The 23,643-nt window shown below is 36.0% G+C and overlaps 2 protein-coding genes across 3 annotated transcripts in view; one reads left to right on the plus strand and one right to left on the minus strand.

The window, feature by feature from the left end:
* The window catches only part of CENPP (centromere protein P), a 231,190-nt gene that overhangs the window by 79,545 nt on the left and 128,002 nt on the right, over positions 1 to 23,643 (plus strand). The gene's annotated exons all lie outside the window — the stretch shown is intronic.
* On the minus strand, positions 2,721 to 11,611 carry OMD (osteomodulin). The gene is made up of 2 exons (XM_022564605.3): positions 9,658 to 11,611; positions 2,721 to 7,064 (listed from the first exon to the last, which is right to left on the minus strand). The coding sequence occupies exons 1-2, from the start codon at positions 10,595 to 10,597 to the stop codon at positions 6,748 to 6,750; spliced, it is 1,257 nt and encodes a 418-aa protein (XP_022420313.1). The 5' UTR covers positions 10,598 to 11,611; the 3' UTR covers positions 2,721 to 6,747.

Here is a 23,643-nt window from a genome sequence, read left to right on the forward strand (position 1 = left end):
AGCTTGGATAAACTAAGACTTGAATACTCATGTTTTTATTTGAATGTGAATTATTTTAAATTTAGTTGTGATATTCTCTGGTTTTGGTTGATATAAATTGTCAATTTTATGGCTTTAAAGTCTTTGAAAATATCTAATAATGAAACAGCAGATATTGATTTGTTTTCTTTTGTGTGGCAGGTTTAATGGGATGTTGAGAAATGAGCTGGATAGATGTTAAATAGATTTAGAGAATCTTAGAGATTCATAGTTTACTAATGGTATACACAGTTTGACACTTTGTAGTAATGAATATTATTTTGTGGATATAACATTTTTTTTCTTGAAAAATTATGACCAGTAAATATAGTTTTATTGGCATTCATTCATTTAGTAGAAGTTTATTGAGTGCCACTTCTCTGCCAGTACTACAGAAAAATAAACTCAGACAAGCAAAGTTCATTTTCTCCCCTCAAAAAGGAAGGGTTTGTAAGTTAGCAAGAAGGGCAACAAACAAGCGACAGAATGCACAGTGAGAGACCTGCTACAGAGAAATGTGCACAGAGTTCTGCAGTGGCCTGGGAAAGGGTGAAGCCACAGAGACTGCACCGTACTGACTTCTCTAGAGAAAATGAGGGGCGGGGGTGGGGGGCAGGCCGAGGGAGAAGTGCTCTAGGAATGGGAGCAGCACACAGGTGGGGAGGGTAGATCCTTAAGGAAATGGATAATTAGTTGTATATGGCTGGAGCTTGTAGGGAGAGAGAAGAGGTGAGGGGGGTGGCTCATGTTAAGAGATCAGACAGGGGACTAGAGGTCAGATTAAGGAGAGTCTTTTATACCTTGCTGAGGTGTTTGAGTTTTATTTGTAGCCAGTGAGAGACCACTGAGAGATTTTTAAGCCAGTGAGTGACATGATTCTATTTTCATTTTAGAAGTATCCCTCTAATGTTGCATTTCTGAAGAATATCACTGCTTATCTATTTTATTGGTTATTTATTACAAGTTTAAGGGTCTAAAATAACACACATTTATTATCTCACAGTTTCTTTGTAGCAGTCATGCACCCATAATCATATATATGCCATCTCTTTGCAATATTGTGTTGGTTAGAAGCAAGTCAGAGGTCCCATCCACACTTGAAGGGGAGATGACTGTACAAGGTAAGATTCTAGAAGTATTCAGAATTACACTGGAAAATATGTATGTTCCCACCCACAGTTAGCCAGAGTTTGAGAGCACAGTCTCCCAAACCATCCTCATTTCTTATACCAACTGAAAGTTTGGGGGGTTCCCCAAACTACCCTCACATTTGATAATTTTCTAGGACTCATGGAACTCACTGAAAACCATTCTATTCATGGTTACGGTTTATCACAGGGAAAGAATACACATAAACATCAGCCAGAGGAAGAGACGCATTGGACAGAGTCCATGAGGGTTCCAAGTGCAGAGCTTCCATTGTTCTTAGGATGCGTTACCCACCCAGCATTGATGTATGACAAGGAATATGGGTATTGCCAACCAGGAAAGCACTACTGAGCCTCACAGTTCAGTTTTTACTGGGGCTTCATTACATATGCATGATCAATTGAGTATCCCACATGGTTGAACTCTGCCCCCAGGTTGACTGATACTATATGACACATCCTAAATCACATGGTTGTCTTTCTGGCATGGCCAACCTAAGACTATTTGGTATGGCCCGTCCCACCCTAAGATTGGATGTGTTAACCCCCATTCTAAACAAAGATAGAGATTACCTCCTAGAAGCTGACAGCAAAACCCAAACCCCTCTTTGGTGTCAAATTCTTTACTACATAGTTTCCAGTATAAAATATGTTTCAAAGTTAGATTGTTTTCTACTCCAGAAGGAACTATTGTGTCCTGGTAGAAAGCTGTTTAGCTTTCACTGAACAGTAATAAAAGATGAAAGCTAAGGCTCAAGAGCATGCATTTATCCAAAATTGAGAGGGTTATCTCTGTGGAGTTCTTTTTGGTGACCCTGCCACATTATCCTTGGTATCTTTATAGGGTTTTATATCTTTGAAGGTGTCCCAGAATTTTGCCTTGTGTAGTCATCTCCCCTTCAGTGTGGGAATGACCTCTGACTTGTTTCTAATGAACATTCTAGGATTTTATGGGAAGTCTATGATTTGAATCTCCGTCTCAAATCTCTGCTTATGCCTGAAGCCTAGTTGTTTGGTCAAATGAGAAAAAGATGTAGTTGTTTGGTCAAATGAGATAAAGATGCAAACCCAAGTACTTCCTGGACTAAAGGCTTAAGTTTAAAGGGAGGGGAATTATGACTCAATATAAAGAAGGGTTAATGTTAAAAATTTATCATATTTGTGATTTTAATTTTTCTGAGTAGTACATAAGTCTAGGTATAATAAATTTGCAACCTAAGCATGCAAGGACAGACATATCCATAAATGCCGTGTTATTTACTTGCTAGGCATACCAGGTTATACTTATTTAGGAAATTGGAACGTGTAAGAAACTTTGGATTTTTAGCGGTTATGATTTAATTTTGTTTCCAGCTGCTGTTATTCTTTATTTGTAAGATTTAGAAAAGATGTATTTGGAATCAGGAAATTGGGGTTTTAGTTCTAGCTTTCAATGGGTCATATGAATCCTTTGCTATAGTAAAAGTATACAGAAGAGACAGGTTTATTTCTTCTGTTTTTTCCCCATGGAATTGGTTTAGTATGTTACGTAATATGCATACATCTGCATTTTGGGTTAGTGGTTCCAACTTGAGGAATAAAGTAAAAATGTATAGTTTTCAGGTAATATTTAAACACATGCTAAACATTCTCAACCAGCATTATTATAAGCAAATTTATTAAATATCCTTTATTTTTATTTCCTTTCTAATATGTTTGCTAATTAAGCTTGGGTTCATCGTATGATTTGGATTTATTTGTTAGTGGTCACAAACACACACAGTTCAGCCTCAGAGCTAATATAGCTAATACCTTGAAGTGTAAATGAGAAAATTGATGAATTTTCATCTTTTTCTTTCCTGATATAAATATATCATCTGGTTTTGTTTGCAGCTCTGGTAGGAGGTAGAACTTTATTCTTCCATCCTCCTAGGGAAAGCATTGGTGGTTATTTGTTTTGTTTTCTTTTTAATGAGAAATACTTGGGGTAGGCATGAGTTCCTCTGGACATTTTTGAGTAACAAAAGATGGTTGTTAACCTGCCTCCTTACTTGGCCCTGCAGCTGGAGGACATTTTGTGATGTGTTTATATATACATGCCTTTAAAGGGAGAGCAGAGGTGACCTCTTCTTCCTAATAGACAGGAAGAGTTTGACTACTCTAGCCAGAGGAGCCAGGCAGCCAAGTGCCTTTTGAGGGATGGAGGGAACTCTGCTTCCCACCCTTGTAGGCCATCTAGAGGTGCTTTGGAAGCTGAACCATCAAATAATGACTTGGAATATGTTTGTGGTGGGTATATGATTTAAGCTCCCTCCTCTCTCTCCCTAATGAAATCTTTAGTAAATTCTGTCTTGTTTACTAGTCTTTTGTACAAGTGGAACCTTGCAAGGAACCTGAAAGATGCTAACTCCATTCTAGAGGGTCCCCGAGAGAGCGCCAAGGAATGCGAAGCACAGCTGATGGCTGGGGGCACATGTATCCAGTGGGCTGCTGGGCTGGACATACTGCAGTAATTACTGCTTGTAGGGTACCTGTAACTGGCATGCAGTTTGTTAAATGCTTTGGTATGTATACTATCTCTACTTGTCCTTATAATAGCCCTGTGAGAACCACCTTCCTTACAGAAATGCAGAAAGGGAGGCTTCAAGAAGTAACTTACTCAGAGTCATCTTGCTTAGTTACATGTGTGAAGTCAGGCTTCTACCAAGGTATATCTGATTTCAAGTTCCTTGTTACGAACTGCTAAACTGTGCAGGTTTTTTCTTCACTAAGCCTATTCATTGAAGATTAAAATGTATTTTCATTTGTCAATTTAGGAGGAGATAAAAATAGGTGCTCCAGAATTCTGAAAATTTGGAGGGTTTTAACTGTGCAAGAGGTGAAATAAGTAATTACCACATCTTTATATTAATCTCACCATAGGACCTGTTTTCTCCACTCTTGCCAATCAGTCCCTACTCACACATCAAAGTACCACCTCTTTGAAGCCTTCAACTGCTTCACATCCTGGCCAGAAATAAAGTCGGCATATCTGTGTTGACATCGTGTTTCAGTTACTGCCACGTTGTATTTCTTTCTTCCTTTTGTTAGAGTGAGTTATTAGATTTTATTGTCTCTGTTAAATTTTTAAATAACAGCTTTATTGAAATAATTCACATCTCATGCAATTCACTTTTTTAAAGTGTACAATTCAATAGTTTTTAGTATTTTCAAACTTGTACAATCATCACTATAATCAATTTCAGAATATTTTCATCACCCCCAAAAGAAAGACTCTATCCATTGTCAGTCATCCCCCAGTTTCCCTTTATTCTCCTGCCCCCCAACCCCAGGCAGCCAATAATCTTTCTGTCTCTATAGACTTGCCTCTTCTAGACATTTTATATAAATGGAATCATACAATAGGTGGTCTTCTGTGACTGACTTCACTAGCATAATGTCTTCATGGTTCATCCATGTAGTAACATGTATCAGTACTTCATTCCTTCTTTTGGCTGAATAATTTTCCATTGTGTGGATATACCACATTTTGTTTATCCTTTCATCAGCTGAAGGACATTTGAGTGGTTTCCACTTTTTGGCTATTAATGAATAATGCTGCTATGAACATTTGTGTACATGTTTTTGTGTGAACATATGTGTTCAGTTCTCTTAGGTATATATCTAGGAGTAGAATTGTTGGATCATAGGTAACTAACTTTTTGAAGAACTGCCAGACTGCTTTCCAAAGCAGCTGCACCATTTGACTGCGTCACCAGCGGATTCCACTTTCTGTACCTGCTCATTAATACTTATTATTTGTCTGCCTTTTTGATTATAGCCATCCAGTGAATGTAAAGGAATATCTTGCTGTGGTTTTGATTTGCATTTTCCTGATGGCTCCTCATTAAATTTTAAATTGTTCTGGGTAAGAAATAGTCTTCTCTTTCTGATCTCCTAAAACACCAACAATATTTTCCACATATTAGCTCATAATAAATGTTTAAATTTATAACCCTATTTTTAAAAATTTCATTAAAGGGGGATATGGTCCTTAAAGTTTTTTACCTCTTTGGAAAATGTTCTCTACCCACATCACTATCGTTTTGCTCTTACCTTTACCCTCACACCTGTGTCTCATAGCGTCACAGGTGTACATATGTATTATGTTTGACCTCTCATTACTAAGCCCTGCATACCAAATGACTTGCTGAATGTTAATTAAATGAATGAATGAATGGAGTGTTGTTCATGTTCATTCTGGATTGTTGAGCTTGTCCCTGGGGACATGTGGGTGTTCTGTTTCCGCTACATGCTAATAACCTACTCAAAGATATAAAGAGCATTAGAGGCTTCATTTTAAACTGTCATCTCCAGAAAAATAGACTCACCACTAGACAACTGCTTTTAAAATATAGTTTTAATTTGTCTTTTTGCATACTATTTAAATTGTTACTGTTTGTTTGAGGGGTTTCCTGTGTAGGCAGTTCCAGATTTGTGTTTATTCCTTATCTGAGGAATTCTGTGAAATATTAGCCTGGTAAATCAAGAAAGTTCATCATAGAAGTTATACTTCATTATAAGGCATACTTAAAATGCTTCAAAATGATATATGATTTTTAAGGATTTAAAGAAGATATCAAAGCCTGTCATTCAAATTTCAAAGGAACTCTATTCAACTTTAACACTATGTAAATAAACATTGGCTGATATACATATATATTTCTAATATATTGTGCTAGGAAAATAAAAGTGTTAAATTATGTTGATATACTTTCTTGTGCTAACATTAACTTAACCTTGTGAACAGAGCAGTTATTTATTAGCAAATCTTTATGTAACTAAAACCTTTCTCTAGTGAATTTACTATAGAAACAGTGGAATGCAGTCAAGATTGTTTTGTACAATTGCTGAAATTTGCTAAAATATGAATTGTGATAAGATGATGTGGTGTTTTTTAGGTATCCAAATACAGGGCTTAAATATTTGTTGCTTTCGTGCTCTGAGAGAAAAACAAGACTAGTTGATTTCATAAGTCTGTGTGCCTTGCATCCTTAGTACGATAGCCTCTTTTGAAAATCAAGAATATCATTCTGTGCTCTAAGTGGTAGGACCAGCGGGTGGCTGTCATGGTGATGATATTCCAATACAAGTGTGAAAGCTTTTCTGGACATTAGGTCAAAAAATTAGTCTAGTCCTTAAATGAGTAGCTGCTGTTACATTAATGTAACCTTCTGGCATTTAAACACTATGTTCATAGTGATTTAAAGCACATGGCTTACAGTTCTTAGCTTCTAACACTACTTCTTACATCATTATTAGAAAAATTACTGTTAATAGAAGTGGTCATACTTGCTTTTTTTCTCAACATGATGATAATTTAATATTCAAAGTGTAGTTTTTGATTCCTACTTATCATTCTAATTTACATTTCTAAAGATTTATATCATTTTGAGTAAGTTCTAATCCTGTGTAATGATGCAAATGTTGTCAACAACCTAAATTCAACTTGATCTCATACTAGTACAGAATTCCAGGTATATTACTACGAGCTATGCATATTTAGTTAAATTTATACTGAATAATAAGATTTCGTGAAGTTATAAATGTATACCTATATAGTTTATTGCCATTCTTGACTTCCATAATAGTGAGGGTCAACATTTTCTTCTGTTCCTTCTTCTGTGGCTTCATGGTGATCATCGTGATCTTCACTGTCACCATCATCTTGAAATCTCCTGAAAACTTGGGTCTTCAGTTGTATTGTTTGACCATTAGTGCTTCTTTGTTCACCATAATAAATAGTGTGTATATGAGGGAAGCAGAGGAAAATGTATGAGCTTATTGGCTCTTTTAGCTTATTTTGATCTACACGAATGTATGTTAAATGATGGTAATGTAGTGGGTCAACAGATGGACACATCAATGTGACATTGATATCTGAAAAATACAAATTAAAAATTAATCCTGCTGTATTACATCCATAATCCTGTATTGAATTTTATTAAAATGTTTATGGGGTATAGTTTTATTAATTAAAATACTTGTAAGTGGAATTAGGTTTAATTATTTTTTACAGTAATCAAATAGTAAAATGAAAATGAAACTATAAATGAATTTTATATTATCAAAATAAACGATGTCTTCATTGGCTATTAAGTAATTATTTAAGTATTAAATAAATTATTTAAGTAATAAATTCTTAGTAGAAACAATCTCAAAAAGAAAAAAGTGAAAATCACCTATAGTTCTACTACTCAGGATCTCATATTTCTTTGTATACTCTACAGTACTAATTCTCAATGTTCAAGGTGATAACATTTAATAGAAAAGACTATAAACCTTGGAGTACACCTTTCTGTGGGGCCAATTTCTGCCATTTCCCTAGCCAGCTTCAAAGCAACCATTTTCAGCAATTTGTAAAGCATATGTTTTTAAAGATTTGTTCTTTAAAAGGTCAAAATACTCTTCTTTCTGTCTTTAAAAGACAATGATGCTCCTAATGAACTCAGTAAAGTTGCAGGATACAAAATTAATACACAGAAATCTGTTGCATTTCTATACACTAACAACGAAAGATCAGAAAGAGAAATTAAAGAAACAATCCAACTTACCATCATATCAAAAAGAATAAAATAACTAGGAATAAACCTACCTAAGGAGACAAAAGACCTATCTGTACTCCAAAAACTATAAGATGCTGATGAAAGAAATCGAAGATGATACAAACAGATGGAAAGATGTACCATGTTCTTGGATTGGAAGAAGCAATATTGTCAAAATGACTATACTACCCAAGGCAATCTACAGATTCGGTGCAATCCCTATGAAATGGCATTTTTCACAGAACTAGAACAAAAAAATCTTAAAATTGATGTGGAGACACAAAAGACGCCGAATAGCCAAAGAAATCTTGAGAAAGAAAAATGGAGCTGGAGGAATCAGGCTCCCTGACTTCAGACTATACTACAAAGCTACAGTCATCAAAATGGTGTGGTACTGGCACAGAAACAGACATATAGATCAATGGAACAGGGTAGAAAGCCCAGAAATAAACCCGCACACCTATGGTCAATTAATCTACGACAGAGGAGGCAAGACTATACAATGGAGGAAAGACAGTGTCTTCAGTAAATGGTGCTGGGAAAACTGGACAGCTACATGTAAAAAAATGAAATTAGAACATTCTTTAACACCATACACAAATTAAACTCAAAATGGATTAAAGACCTAAATGTAAAACCAGATACTATAAAACGCTTATAGGAAAACTTAGGCAGAACACTCTTTGACATAAATCACAGCAATATCTTTTCTAAGCCATCTCCTAGAGTAATGGAAATAAAAAAATAAATAAACAAATGGGACCTCATTAAACTCAAAAGCTTTTGCACAGCAAAGAAACCATTAAAAAAATGAAAAGACAACCTACAAAATGGAAGAAAATATTTGCAAACGATGCAACCGACAAGGGATTAGTCTCCATTTATAAAGAGCTCATACAACTCCATAACAAAAGACCAAACAACTTAGTCAAAAAATGGTCAGGAGACCTAAATAGACATTTCTCTAAAGACAACATACAGATGGCCAAGAGGCACATGAAAAGATGCTCAACATCGCTAATTATTAGAGAAATGCAAATCAAAACTACAATGAGATATCACCTCACACCAGTCAGAATGGCCATCATCAAACAATCTATAAACAATAAATGATGGAGACGGTGTGGAGAAAAGGGAACCCTCCTACATCATTGGTGGGAATATAAATTGGTACAGCCAGTATGGAGAACAGTATGGAGGTTCCTTAAGAAACTAAAAATACAGCTACCATATGATCCAGCAATCCCACTCCTGGGCATATATCTGGAGAAATCCATGGTTTGAAAGGATAGAGGCACCCCAAATGTCATTGCAGCACTGTTTCCAATAGCCAAGACATGGAAGCAACCTAAATATCCATCGACAGATGAATGGATAAACAAGATAGGGTACATATATATACAATGGAATATTACTCAGCCATTAAAAAAGAATGAAATAATGCCATTTGCAGCAACATGGATGGACCTGGAGATTATCACACTAAGTGAAGTAAGTCAGAGAAAGAAAAATATCATATGATATCACTTATATGCAGAATCTAAGAAAAAATGATACAAATGAACTTATTTACAAAACAAACTCACAGACTGAGAGAACGAACTTATAGTTACCAGGGGGGAAGAGTGGGGGAGAGGAATAGATTCGGAGTTTGGGATTGACATGTACAACAAGGACATACTCTACAGCACAGGGATCGCTGCTCAATATTCTATAATAACCTAAATGGTAAAAGAATTTGAAAAAGAATAGATACATGTATATGTATAACTGAATCACTTTGCTGTTCACCTGAAACTAACACAACATTGTTAATCAACTATACTCCAATATAAAATAAAAATTAAAAATAAATAAGTAAATAAATTAAAATTAAATAAATAATAAAAATAAAAACAATATACACAAAACAATGAAATTTTACATACTTTCAATTTCATTATTTTCTAGGTATAGGTGTTCTAAATTTCTTGGAATATAGAATGCTTGCTTCAGTTTGTTGTGTCCAACATTGAGCTCTATAAGGTTGGAAAGATTAAAAATATAATATGGGATGTCTTGTAGTTTATTGTGTGACATTCTTAGAGCATGAAGTTTTGGGAGTTCATTGAAGTAATTTTCTGGTATAGCAGATATTGAATTATTTTCTAAAGACAGATACATAAGTGAAGAAGGCAAACCAGGAGGCATTGATTCTAATCTGTTATTACATAGGTTAAGCTGCATTAGTTTTTCCATTTTCGCAAGGATTTTTTCTTGTAATGTAGAATCATCAATTTGATTGTAACAAAGATCAAGCATGGTCAAGTTTACTAGCCCATTTACAGCATTTGTCTGCAGTCTGGAGATCTGATTGTAACCAAGAAGAATCCTTTCCAAAGACTTAGGGAGAGGAAACGGAAAGTCTTCTAAATTGTTATGCTGTAGGTGGAGTTGTAGTAGATTTGACAATTTGGCAAACACACCATGATCAATATTTTGAGATTTAATTTTGTTGTGGCTGAGGTTGATTTCTTTAAGATGAGTGGCATTGATGAATGAATCTGCAGTCACAACCTCAATTTCATTAAACTGAAGATAAACTTGCTGAATGTATGCTGGAATATTTGGGATAGTCTTGAGTTTGCGATTATCACAGTACATTGATGATGGAAAGTTAGGTGGACAGAAGCATTCACTGGCACAACCTAAAGTATGCTGATGAAATGGAACTCCATAATCTTCATTTCGATGAAATTGGAATTCTGGTTGGTAGACATCATCTGGTTCTTGGTCATAATCTTCATCCCATTGATAACTTTCATACTGGCAATATACTTTGACTCCAAGAAAGAAGAAAAGGACACACACTGGACTTGAAAAGCCCATGTTCCTTTTTTTGTCCTATTACAAGGCAAAAAGGAAATATATTGTGGGAAAAGTGAGTAAACTTAGAATAATTTGTATATAAATTGACAGTTATATAAAATGCATAATATCTCTATCTGTATTGAAATATATAAAAGAATGTCCAGAATTAATGGGTACTGCTCAGACCAAAATTAATGTATAAGGTGGTATTTTTTAAAATGTCACATACTGCATTGAACCAGACTAAGTAACCATCTTTTAAGAGAATCTCGATTTGTCTTGTTTACTAGACTATAGATTTACAATGATAGCATGACATCTCTCCACCCCAAAGCCAAATGCTCTTTCCATATAAATGCTGGATGTTCTCACTGACTATTTGGCCCCTTCAGTGATGTTTACTGCCTATGAGAAGAGAGACTCTATGTTTTAGTTACTTAGGAGATTCCTGATATTAACCAAAATTTTCCCACTGCAACTTTTGTTTGCTGATGTTCTTTTCTGCTCTTTGGAAGAACATAGAACACTCCATTTTACGTGAAAGCTTGAGATATTAAAAATAACTATCATGTTTCCTCTTAGTGTTTTCTGTCCAAGACTAACTGTGACTTCAAATTTTCCATGTGAAATAGTTTGCAGAATCCAATTATTTTGTCTCTGACTCTACTTGAATAACTACTTTAAATCACAAACACACACAATATTTACATTCTACAAAATTAGTTTCTAATTGGTTATTCTATACATTTTTCCTATTACCTTCCTAGCTTCTTTCTTTCCACTGATATTTTGGAGTTAATTTCTGGATACACAGATATTAAAAACACACTGTCCTGTCTCCCAGGAGTTTAGGTCTTAGTGGAGAATCAGATGATGACTTTGCCTCTTTTTTCACCAAGAAAATAGAATAGACAATCATTTACTCTAATATATTGACTTCTATTTAATCTTATCCCTTCCTACATAAAATGCCAAAATGATAATGGTTTCATCTTTTAAACAGTATTGATTTTGAAATTCATAAAGTTTCCTTTTGCAAATTAAATAGACTCCATCCATTGTTCCTTTTTATCCATGTGATTCATGGAGGACATGGCATTTGCATTAGACTTTGAAGGAATGTGAGGGTTCTCACAGAGGGAAATAGGGAAGATTTGCAGCTAGAAGAGATGAGCAAAAACATGTAAGCAACAAAGGGTGAGATGTTTGGGATGTGGTGGTTAACTGTTGAAGGAGCACAGTAAGACTGTTACAGCCAATCTCAACCAGAACCTAGAGGCCTAAATTGTGACCTCAGGAATTTGCACTCTGGGAATGAACACCTAGTTTACTTCATTAATATAGCTGAGCCATAATCTTCACACTGCAGTGTTCATGCATCAAGTAAGATAGAGTCCTGGGAGGAGAAGTGAAAGAGTATGGTCTCATCCCAAAGGGCAGTGTTCAGTGCTGGCTGACGCAGACAGGGCACTGGGAAGCTCCCAGTGGGTATGATTAGGAGTGCTTTTTCACCTGCTATAATTAGTGACCCTGTACTGGATGTTGTGTGTGGACATAGTTAGAAAAGAGCCTTGCAAATATTACTAGTGATTTAGTTAGTTTGATTGGGTTACTTGATGATTGTCTCGAATTTTAGAGGTGAGGCACTGTGCTTGGTGGGAAATACAGAAATGAAGAAAATATGAAGACATGAGCATACAATTTAGTGCATACAATTTAGTAGACAAGAGAGGCACAGCACAGTGAACCATATTCTCAGGCAGAGGGAAATATGGTTTGCAGCAGAGATACCAGTGCTGTGGGAACCAGTGTCTTAACCCTGCTTGCGGGAGACAGGGAAACTTTTGCAGACATCATTTGGCCAAGACTTCGGGAGATTCACAGGAACGGGTATAGAACACCCTATACATATTACTCTCTAGTTGATAATATTTTATGTATTAAAATTATAGTATTTTATACTCATTATACTATAACATATCAACTTTTTTTTTAAGTGCTTGTCATACTTCATTTAAAGTACTGCACCATGGAGTTGAGATGAAATTAGAAGCAGAGGCAGAGACATGCAGCTGTGCAGGGTCAGGCCATGTAGGGGGTCTCAGAAGCTGACTGATACACAGTTGAACTTTGAAAAGAGTACTGCTCATCAGAACTCTGAATTTTATCCTTGTGTTAGAACATCAGTAATCATCAGTTAGTAATCTTACATTTGAGAATTAAAGTCATGACTGTTCAACAACTACAAGAAATTGTTGGGAAAAAAGGAGACCTGGATGATACTTTTGGTTCAGCACTTACCTTTGCCTAGGAATCAAGACCTCATGACGAAGGCCTCTCTGAAAATAAAGGGATTCTTAGTATTATCTGCTTTTGGTCTTCTTGGCCGCCTAAGAAGAAAGGTCTTTCCCTGAAGACAGTTTCTCTTCTAAATCTGAGCTCATCATCATTGTCCTCATCCACTGAGGACCTCGGCCCTCTAGCTCAACCTTGTCCCACTCCCTTTTCAATAAGTGCTGTTTTCTGGTCTAAAATCCATTCCATCTCCACTGATATACCCATTATTTTCTATTTTTCTTACTCCTCAACTTCACCCCTGATCATTTTCCCTGTTATAGTGCTCTCTTATTTCTTTTTATCCAAATTTTTCATTCAGCTAATCTTTTACCAGCCATTTGCAAGGCATACTTTTATTACTTCTGCCTTTTATGTTCGGCAATTTATGCCTTGTCTCCTATAGGATAACTCATAGCAAAACATTATAACTCACTGTCAATCATCTCATTTCTCAACCTCTAATTTTTGACAGACTCTAGTACAATGCACAGTTTGTAAGTGCTCACAGATTTGTTGAATGCATGATTGATTTTTTGTTATAGATTACATCTTGTTAGTGATGTTTATTGCTAGTAATGTTGATTATTTCTAGGCATTTATTTCACCACAGTGATTTCTCTAAATGAACATTTTCACAGAGAACATGGCTATTCTATTTTCTATTGACTATTTCTGTCACAATATACTGTATTCACTTTCCTACCTGTATTCCTTACCTTGTTTAGTAGAAAAATCACAAATGTGAAAAAGAAAGTTTAAGGCAAACTGAAATATGTTACCAGGTTTTTAAAATTACTCATTAATATGAATTTTTCATATTATAGCTAAAAAAGTTTCTATGTCATAACATTTCTCTTACCTGGAAAAAAGCACTCGTGCTTTCATCAAGAAAGTTCTAATTTAAATTACTAATCAAAATGAGGTGAAACTTTGTCCTAGGAAGTTTAAAGTAATTGGAAAGCTTCATAGCATTTTATTATTTTAAAAACTTAATTGTTTTATTGGTATGCCACAGAAACTAAAATATAAGAAACCAAGTATTAGGATATGATTCAGAATTTTTTCCAAAGCAGTTTTAAATTTAACCCTGTAAAATTAAAGTTGTGTACATCACTGTCACACACAAGGCCTAAGGAAGTAAAACTCTTTTGCTATTAAAAATATGAAAGTCTCAAAATTATTTTTAGCCATAATACATTTGGATCTTAATTAACTAAAACCCAAGAAACTAGAACATTCAGTGCTAGATAGAGTACTTGTATTTTCTCTTTGAGGAAGAGGCAAACACATCGTAACATCAGGGATTTGGTTAATAAAGAAATTTTGAGAAAATTTCTAGTGAAATTTGTACAAATGCCCATTTCTCTAAAACCAGAATCTCTAGCATTGCTCAGATGTATGGCTCAAAGGCGTTCGCTGGTTTTTTGTCACTTAAAGTTGAGAGAGAGAGAGAGGGAGAGGGAGAGAGAAACAGAAAATTATTCCATTAACGTGAGAATCTTTCATTCAAAGTAAAAAAAAAATCTAAACAAAAATCATTTATTGGGTAAATCTTAAGTTAGAAAATTAAATTCCTATATTATTTCCCTGAATATTTTTGCTAATCAAATTTTAATGTAGCTTTCACCAGATATTGTTTATAAAAATGTGCATTTATGATGGCTACAATCTATTTTAATGTTAAATCAAATATATTTTAAACAGTAGGAATATTTTCTTTAAAAAATGAAAATTATTTTATCATCATACCTGTTGAGTTTGCTTTAGTTTTCAGGGGCTGATGAATTTGCAAATCCTGTAAATGAATCAGAAATTCCTAAATTCTTAAACTGAATCTCTTAAAAATCCACAGTAACTGTGTGTCCAGGCAGGGCTGTCCCTTGAATTGCTATAGCAATTTAAGCAAATATAATCTACTTGGAAAATACTTGGGTTGAATTAAAATTATGTATTTCTTTTCATTATCCAAAACTTTGTGGACTCAAATTAAAATGCTTGTGTTCTTGGTCAGATTTATGTGGCTTACTTCTTTCTTTTCCCCTTAATTTTGGTTTGAGGTATGGCAAGAATTTCCTCTAGTATGAAAGGCAAACAGAACTAAATGAAACAGCATGTACTGATTACTGTTTTTATTTTCATTTTCATGCCAAAGAATTCTTCAAAGTGAGGTCCACTGTAACATGGAGCTCAGTGTCTTGGCATTTTAAGGTGGAACTCAGAGTCATCTTGAGACCTCGGTTGTCTGATACCGTGTATTCACACCAGTGCTTCCCTTTATTAAGACAAGGAACCAGGATTAGAAACATACAGCATTTCACATCTAGTTTATTTTAAAAATGAAATAGATGGTCATTAGTGACACAGATTAAATATATCACTTTTCCATACAAAGAAGTATACCTTCTTTTCTATCAGCTATCCCCTTTCTCACCTTCCTCCCAAATACATCCACTAGCATGTGTTCTAATAACCTTTGAAATAAAATTAATCTCTTAGTTATGGAATTCACTCAGAAGGTATATCTCTGATTTGTCTGTTTTTACTAGTACAAAAAAATAATTTTATAGTATTGAATAAGATGGAATTAGGAACTTCTGTTGACCAGCTGTTATTGCTTTTATTTTGCAGATGTAGAAAATTTACAAATTTCACTGAGCTGTCTCTCTTGAAGAGTGGCAGTTAACTACTTAAATGCTATATTTTTATACCAATATTTTCATATTTTAAACAGAGTTAACTTGTATCTCTTGGCAGTGAACTTTGAGTTCATTCTTTAGGAGATTCTTTCAAGCTTGTACAAACTAATAAGGTAAAGTGATTCCTGGAATTTGTTTTTGTTTCCTAAAAATAGTATTTTCCATTAGGTTTTCATAAAGAATGCACAAGATTTATTTCGTTATACTTCAGATTTTTAAAAAGTGTACAGTGTTTCAAGAGATGTTTTGGCAATACTGTAAAAATCTCATCTATTATTTGAGACAGTGGTATGTAAAACGTGGCAGACCATATTTGGGCCAAGATTTCATCTTGTTACTGATCTTTTCCATATGTTTCCTTTTAGTGTTTGTTCTTAAAACTCAGACTTCCGTGCTAAGGAAAAGAGAGCAAATCTGTACTTTTTCCAAAAGTCATTTTACATGCCCTCACAGTTCTTTTGGAAGGTTAATGTAAAATTAACAGCTTAATTTTTATTAAATTCTTCTTTTAACTCTGTGATTTGAACTTATGATAGTGATTATGTTGTTCATGTTCCTAACAAATGTGAAAATATTTATCAATAGATAGCTAGAACCCTCAGAGTTGAAAGTGTCTAGGAAATTTAAATAAGGTTGATGGTGTCTAGGAGGTTTAGGTTTGGCAGGGGGTGGGAAGGGTGGTTTGAGTCAGGCCTTAGAGGAAAACTAGAAGCTGCAAGTGATTGTGATAGTTCACTGTTTCAGTTGGTGGTTATTTTATTTTATTTAAAAATTGTTTTTAATTTTATTTATTTATTTTTGGCTGTGCTGCACTGCTTGCGGGATCTTAATTCCCTGACCAGGGACTGAACCCTCACCCTCGGCAGTGAAAGCGCAGAGCCCTAACCATTGGGCCACCGGGGAATTCCCTCAGTTGGTGATTATAACTGTAGCAATTAGGGAGAGAAGTCAGTTGAGTTGGTGAAAGTCTAAATTATATTCTATGATTATAATTTGACTGAAGTAGATAAACTATCTCGGAGCCAGATAACTAGTGCTGGCTAGGAAAGGTCTGACTGAGACTGGTAATTATGGTAATAAACCATAATAAAGATTTTTAATTCATTTATTCACCCAGCTAATATTTGTTGAGCACCTACTTTGTTCAAGGCAGTTTTAGGTGCTGAGAACCCAGCAGTAAAAGTCCCTATTATCACTGAAGAGGAAGAGAGAAAATAAACATATCAAGTGGTGTGGAGTGCAATGGAGAAGAACAAAGCAAGGCAGAGGGGTAAAAATGAACGAGCACAGGGGTTTAAGTCAATAGTTCTGACACTACTGTGATGTATGCTGGAAAGGAATGGTTATGTAACTGTGTGGTGAATGGGGGAGCCAGGTGTCTCACCGCTGGAAGGAGGTTACAGATAAGCAAGTGGAGGTGGTGGGAATGAAAGGCTATGGTTGTTTTAGATCTCATTAATACTTGACATTATCTAACTTTCCCCCCAATTTTTAGGTATATGATGGTATTACCTGTGATTTTAATTTCCGTTTCGCTGATTACTAAAGAGGTTGAACATTTTTTCAAATGTTTTTCAGCCATTTGGATTTTCTCTTCTGAGGTATGCCTGTTAATGTTTTTGCTCATTTTTCTGTTGTGTTATTTGTCTTTTTCTTATTTATTTTTAGGGGTTTTTTATATGTTTATGGACACCCATTTTTTGTTATATGTGTGACACTGTCATCATTTTTCAGTTGATTCTCTTGGGTTTTTCAGGTTGATTCTCTTGGGTTTTGCATACGAATCATATGCAAATGATATTGTACCTTCTTTCTAATTGTTTTTGAGAGGATAGCTCTTATTTCAAGAAGATATTTTGCAAATCTTTACTCTTCAGACAATTGGACTGTTGCTTTGTGTTTCTCCCGGTTAACTCCTAAGTAAACCACATGAGATAAAAGTACAATTCAAATCAATAAGCCACATGATAACAAAACTGGAAGACATCATAGAAACTTCATCAAATAAGGAGGTATAGAGAGAAGAATTTAAAAAGACCAGCATACAACCAGCCACAGATGGCAAAGAGAGAGCAAGGAAGCACTCAAAGGCTCATGGAGAAGCCAGTACTTTCCACCCTCACAGAGTAAAGTTCCAAGATAATATACACAATTAAAAAGTAGTTGTCTATATAATCCGTTAAATTTTTTTTTTTTCCACTGACTGGGACTGGGTACAAAACAATAGCGTTTTCAGACTCAGGAAAGGGTGATAAGATGTGTTTCCCTTTGCCAAATTAATGGGAATGCCAAATTAATGGGAATATTTTCTTTTCTGTTAAAGGAGAGGGTAGGCCATGTGGATCCAGGAAGCAGAATTCCTATTACTTATGTTTACTCAAGTTAACAGTTATTAAGGAAATTTTTAGGAGAGGGTTATACAGGAGTGAAGTACTGACACATACTGAAATTTTTAGGAGAGGGTGGCAAGGTTCTGGGATGGGTATGTCTGCTTGGTGGAGTGAGTGAATGAATGGATGTTTGCTGGATGAAGTGGGAGTATGAACTGGGAACGGGCACGGAAGAACCTTCTGGAGTGATAGAAATCTTTTATATCTTGATCTGCTTTGAACGAATGGTGCTAAGACAACTGGAACACATGCAAAAATTTACTGAAAATGGAACAAAGACCTATGTGTTAGAGCTAATATGGTTAAATTTTAGAAGAAAATATAATGTTAGTCATTATGACCTTGGGTTAGGCATCAGTTTCTTAGATGTGGCACTAAAAGCACAAGAATCAGAAGAAAAAATAGGTAAATTGGATGTCATTAAAATTTAAATTGTTTTCTGTGCCAAAAGATACTATCAAGAAAGTGGAAAAAAAAAACCCACACATGGGAGAAAAATTTTGCAAATCATATATCTGATTAAGAACTTGTGTCTAGAATAAATAAAGAACTCGTACAACTCAATAATAATAATATTAAAATGAGTGAAGGATCTGAATAAATGTTTCTTCAAAGATAACAAATGGCCCACAAACACAAGAAAAGATGCTCAACATCACTAGTCATCAGGAAAATGCAAATCAGAGCCACAATGAAGTACCACTTCACATTCTCTAGGATAGCTGAAATAAAAAATATGGACAATTACAAGTGTTGGTGAGGATGTGGAGATTTTGGAATCTACATATATTGCTGATGAAGATTAAAAATGGCACAGCCACTTTGGAAAACAATCTATAGTTCCTCAGAAAGTTAAACATAAAGTTACCATTTGACCCATCAGTTTTACTCCTAAGTATATACCCAGGAAAAGTGAAGACATATGTTCACACAAAAACTTGAATGCACATATTTATAACAGCCAGAAAGTAGAAACAACTTATATGTTGATCAGTTGGTGAATGGATGAATAAGTGTGGTCCATCTATACAATAGAATATTACTTGGCAATAAAAAGGAGTGAAGTACTGACACATGCTATGACATGAATGAACCTTGAAAACATTATAAGTGGAAGAAACCAGTCACAAAAGACCACATATTATGATTCCATTTATATGAAATGTGCAGAATAGGCAAATTGATAGAAACAGTGGATTTGTGGTTACCTAAGGCTGGGAGTAAATGACATTAATCAGGACAGGGTTTCTTTTTGGAGTGATAAAAATGTTCTGAAATTGATTGTGGTGATGGCTGCTAAGCTTGAATATTAAAAACCTTTGAACTGTATACTCTAAATGGTAAATTGTACAGTATGTGAATTATATCCACAATAAAGCTGTTATTAAAAATAATAGCAATGGGAGTTTAAATGAATAAAATTGGCTTAAGTTGATAATTTTAAAAACTGAGTGAGAAGTAGATGAAAGTTCATTGTAGTGTTTTGTCTACTTTTGCTTCTATTGAAAATTTTCCTTAATAAAAAGGAAGTCTCTTTTTTACATTTGGTAGTGTATATATGTCCATGCCAAGATAGCTAGTGGGAAGCAGCCACATAGCACAGGGAGATCAGCTCGGTGCTTTGTGACCACCTAGAGGGGTGGGATAGGGAGGGTGGGAAGGAGACGCAAGAGGGAGGGGATATGGGTATATATGTATACGTATAGCTGATTCACTTTGTTATACAGCAGCAACTAACACAACATTGTAAAGCAATTATACTCCAATAAAGTGTTAAAAACTAAAAATTTTTTTTAAAAAAAGGAAATCTCCAGCACTCAAACTGCAAGTTTTAATATTAGGAATTCATACGACTGATTGCACCTTCCATGTAGAGCTGGCATGGCACATGCTTTTGCCCCTTGGCCTAATTTGTCCTTGTGTTTCTGCCCCTTGCAGCCTTTGTAACCTCTTCCCCTGTCTACGGAAGGGCTCGTTTTAAAGGTCCCTCAGTAAGCTCTTCCCCTTTCTTTAGAAGGTCTCGTTTTAAAGGGTCCTCTGTAAGCTCTTTCCTTTGACTATGGAAGGGCTCGTTTTAAAGCAGTTATCTTTATTTTCATGCTGTTATTTTACCAAGGGAGAGATGTCACTGCTGGGAATATGTACCTTGTTACAGCACTGGTCGTCTTTATTCCCGTGGTGGCGGATCTGTTTTAGAGCTTCCCAGAGCCTGTGATAGAAACTGTATTGAGAAAAAATGTGCACTGGGAAAAAATGCCACCTGCCCCTACTTCATAGTAATGTGGAACACACAGTACATCTGCATCAGGTCTGTGGGAGAACTGGAGCCAGAGAGGGAGCTTCTAGGATGAAAGAAAGATATGTAGGATAAAAACACATTGCCTTGTTCGAATGAGGATAAAGGCTTTTTCTTTCCCTTCGATAAGCACCCTTTGCTGATTTAATCCAGAAGAATGTTTTGAGCCAATGAAGTGTGGTAGGCTTTGGGGGGGGGCGGGGGCGGAGAAAAAGGAGATGCAAAGATGACTTTGCAATCAAGTGCTTACACTCAAGATATCTACAATCCTCTAGAGAATGTGAAGAAAAAAACCCATGTATAAATAGCTATAATAAGTTAGATTTTTATAAGTACAAAAGGGAAGCACATCAAAATACTGGGAAGATTTGGAGGGTAGGGTGTGAGAAGCCACATCCGTTTATGGGAGAATCAGGAAGATGAACTGAGATGGGTGACCTTTGACACAGACATTTAAGGTTGGATAAGACTTTGATAGATGCAAAAGACAGCATTAATAAAGACACAGAAGCCAGAAAATACATAGTATATTTGAGAAATAGCAAGTAATCTTCAGCTGGAGTATAAAAAGATGTAAACATGAACTAAAAAGCTCAGAAAGCATTACTTAAATGTAGATCATGGAAGTCTTGAAAGATGGGTTAAGCACTTTTTAAAAAAATTAATTATATATTTTTGGCTGCATTGGGTCTTAGTTGCTGTGCACGGGCTTTTCTCTAGTTGTGGTGCGTGGGCTTCTCGTTGTGGCTTCTCTTGTTGTGGAGCACGGGTTCTAGGCGTTCGGGCTTCAGTAATTGTGACTTGTGGGCTCCAGAGTGCAGGCTCAGTAGCTTAGCTGCTCCGCGGCCTGTGGGATCTTCCCAGACCAGGGCTCGAACCTCTGTCCCCTGCATTGGCAGGTGGATTCTTAACCACTGCGCCACCAGGGAAGCCCTGGACTTGCTTTTGAGAGTTTGTTACTCCGCAGCAAGGTCCGCCTTTTTTTTTTTTTAACATCTTTATTGGAGTATAATTGCTTTACAATAATAGTGTGTTAGTTTCTGCTTTATATCAAAGTGAATCAGCTATACATATACATATATCACCATATCTCTTCCCTCTGCATCTCCCTCCCTCCCGCCCTCCCTATCCCACCCCTCTAGGTGGCCACAAAGCACCGAGCTGATCTCCCTGTGCTATGTGGCTGCTTCCCACTAGCTATCGGTTTTACCTTTGATAGTGTATACATGTCCATGCCACTCTCTCACTTTGTCCCAGCTTACCCTTCCCCCTCCCCACGTCCTCAAGTCCATTCTCTAGTAGGTCTGCATCTTTATTCCCATCCTGCCCCTAGGTTCTTCATAACCATTTTTTTTTTTTAGATTCCATATATATGTGTTAGCATACGGTATTTGTTTTTCTCTTTCTGACTTAGTTCACTCTGTATGACAGACTCTAGGTCCATCCACCTCACTACAAATAACTCAATTTCATTTCTTTTTATGGCTGAGTAATATTCCATTGTATATATGTGCCACATCTTCTTTATCCATTCATCTGTTGATGGACATTTAGGTTGCTTCCATGTCCTGGCTATTGTAAATAGAGCTGCAATGAACATCGTGGTACATGACTCTTTTTGAATTATGGTTTTCTCAGGGTATATGCCCAATAGAGGGATTGCTGGGTTATATGGTAGTTCTATTTTTAGTTTTTAAAGGAACCTCCATACTGTTCTCCATAGTGGCTGTATCAATTTACATTCCCACCAACAGTGCAAGAGGGTTGCCTTTTCTCCAAACCCTCTCCAGCATTTATTGTTTGTAGATTTTTTGATGATGGCCATTCTGACTGGTGTGAGGTGATACCTAAGATCCACTTTTGAGACATGGATTTCAGAGGTCTTCACATGAGACATTATGGCTAATGTTTAGAAATGGATGAGATTACCAGGGGCAAAATGAAGAGGCCAAAACAATATTGGGGAACACTAGCCATTAAAGAGCAACCCTGGTGGCACAGTGATTAAGAATCCGCCTGCCAGTACAGGGGACACGGGTTCGATCCCTGGTCCGGGAAGATCCCATATGCCACGAAGCAGCTAAGCCCGTGCGCCACAACTACTGAGCCTGCGTGCTACAACTCCTGAAGCCCACGCACCCAGAGCCCGTGCTCTGCAACAAGAGAAGCCACCACAATGAGAAGTCCACGCACTGCAACGAAGAGTAGCCCCCACTCACTGCAACTAGAGAAAGTCCACGCGCAACAACGAAGACCCAATGCAGCCAAAAATCAATAAATTAAATAAGTAAATTTGAAAAATAAATAAATAAAGTACAATGGTACATCTTAACTATTAAAAAAAAAAAAAAAGAGCAAACTGAAAGGCATGATAGGTGGAAGCCAAGTAAGCAAAGAATGTCCAGGAGGAAGCACTGTCCACCTTTTTATAAAGTTGATCACTGACTAAAAAATTAGTGTGTCATCGTGGTTAAAAGCCTGCAGCCAGACTGCTGGGATCAAATCCTAGGTCTGCCACAAGGTATCCAATCTTTGTTTTCCAATTTTCACACCCCCAAAAAATAGGAATACGTAAATGTAGCTCCCTCATAGGGCTATTTTTTTTTTACACTGTATATCTTAATTTTATTTTTTTTAACATCTCTATTGGAGTATTATTGCTTTACAGTGGTGTGTTAGTTTCTGCTTTATAACAAAGTGAATCAGCTATACATATACATATATCCCCATATCTCCTCCTTCTTGTGTCTCCCTCCCACCCTCCCTATCCCACCCCTCTAGGTGGTCACAAAGCACCAAGCTGATCTCCCTGTGCTATGCAGCTGCTTCCCACTAACTATCTATTTTACATTTGGTAGTGTATATATATCACTGCTACTCTCTTACTTCGTCCCAGCTTACCCTTCCCCCTCCCCGTGTCCTCAAGTCCATTCTCTTCGTCTGCCCCTAGGTTCCTTAGAACCTTTTTTTTTTTTTGAGATTCCATATATATGTGTTAGCATACGGTATTTGTTTTTCTTTCTGATTTGCTTCACTCTGTATGACAGACTCTAGGTCCATCCATCTCACTACAAGTAACTCAATTTCGTTCCTTTTTACCTCATAGGGCTATTGTGAGGATTAAATGAATAAATGCAAGTAAGGCTTTTAGAAGAATGTCTGAAAATGTTCTTTACATACCACCTATTAGTATTAAGTATTATTTGTATGGTACAATTTGGGGAAAATAAATTCAAGAGAATTAAGTCAGTTGCAGTAGGTAAAGGACCATGTGAGTAGAGAAGTAATTAAGGCCAAGGTAAGACAATTCTTTTCCCAAAAGATGGAATTACAAACGAAAGAAAA

This window comes from Delphinapterus leucas, chromosome 6, assembly GCF_059928025.1.
Source record: "Delphinapterus leucas isolate spDelLeu-1000000601 "Yukka" chromosome 6, BTC_Dleu_Yukka2, whole genome shotgun sequence".
Lineage (NCBI taxonomy): Eukaryota > Metazoa > Chordata > Mammalia > Artiodactyla > Monodontidae > Delphinapterus > Delphinapterus leucas.

What these genes read in the sequence shown, in the direction of transcription:
- OMD (XM_022564605.3), bottom strand. Translation starts at nt 10,597, where the DNA reads ATGGGCTTTTCAAGTCCAGTGTGTGTCCTTTTCTTCTTTCTTGGAGTC. An exon ending in AGAAAATAATGAAATTGAAA is followed by an intron (nt 7,065 to 9,657) that starts GTATGTAAAATT and finishes TGTATTTTTCAG; the next exon opens with ATATCAATGTCACATTGATG.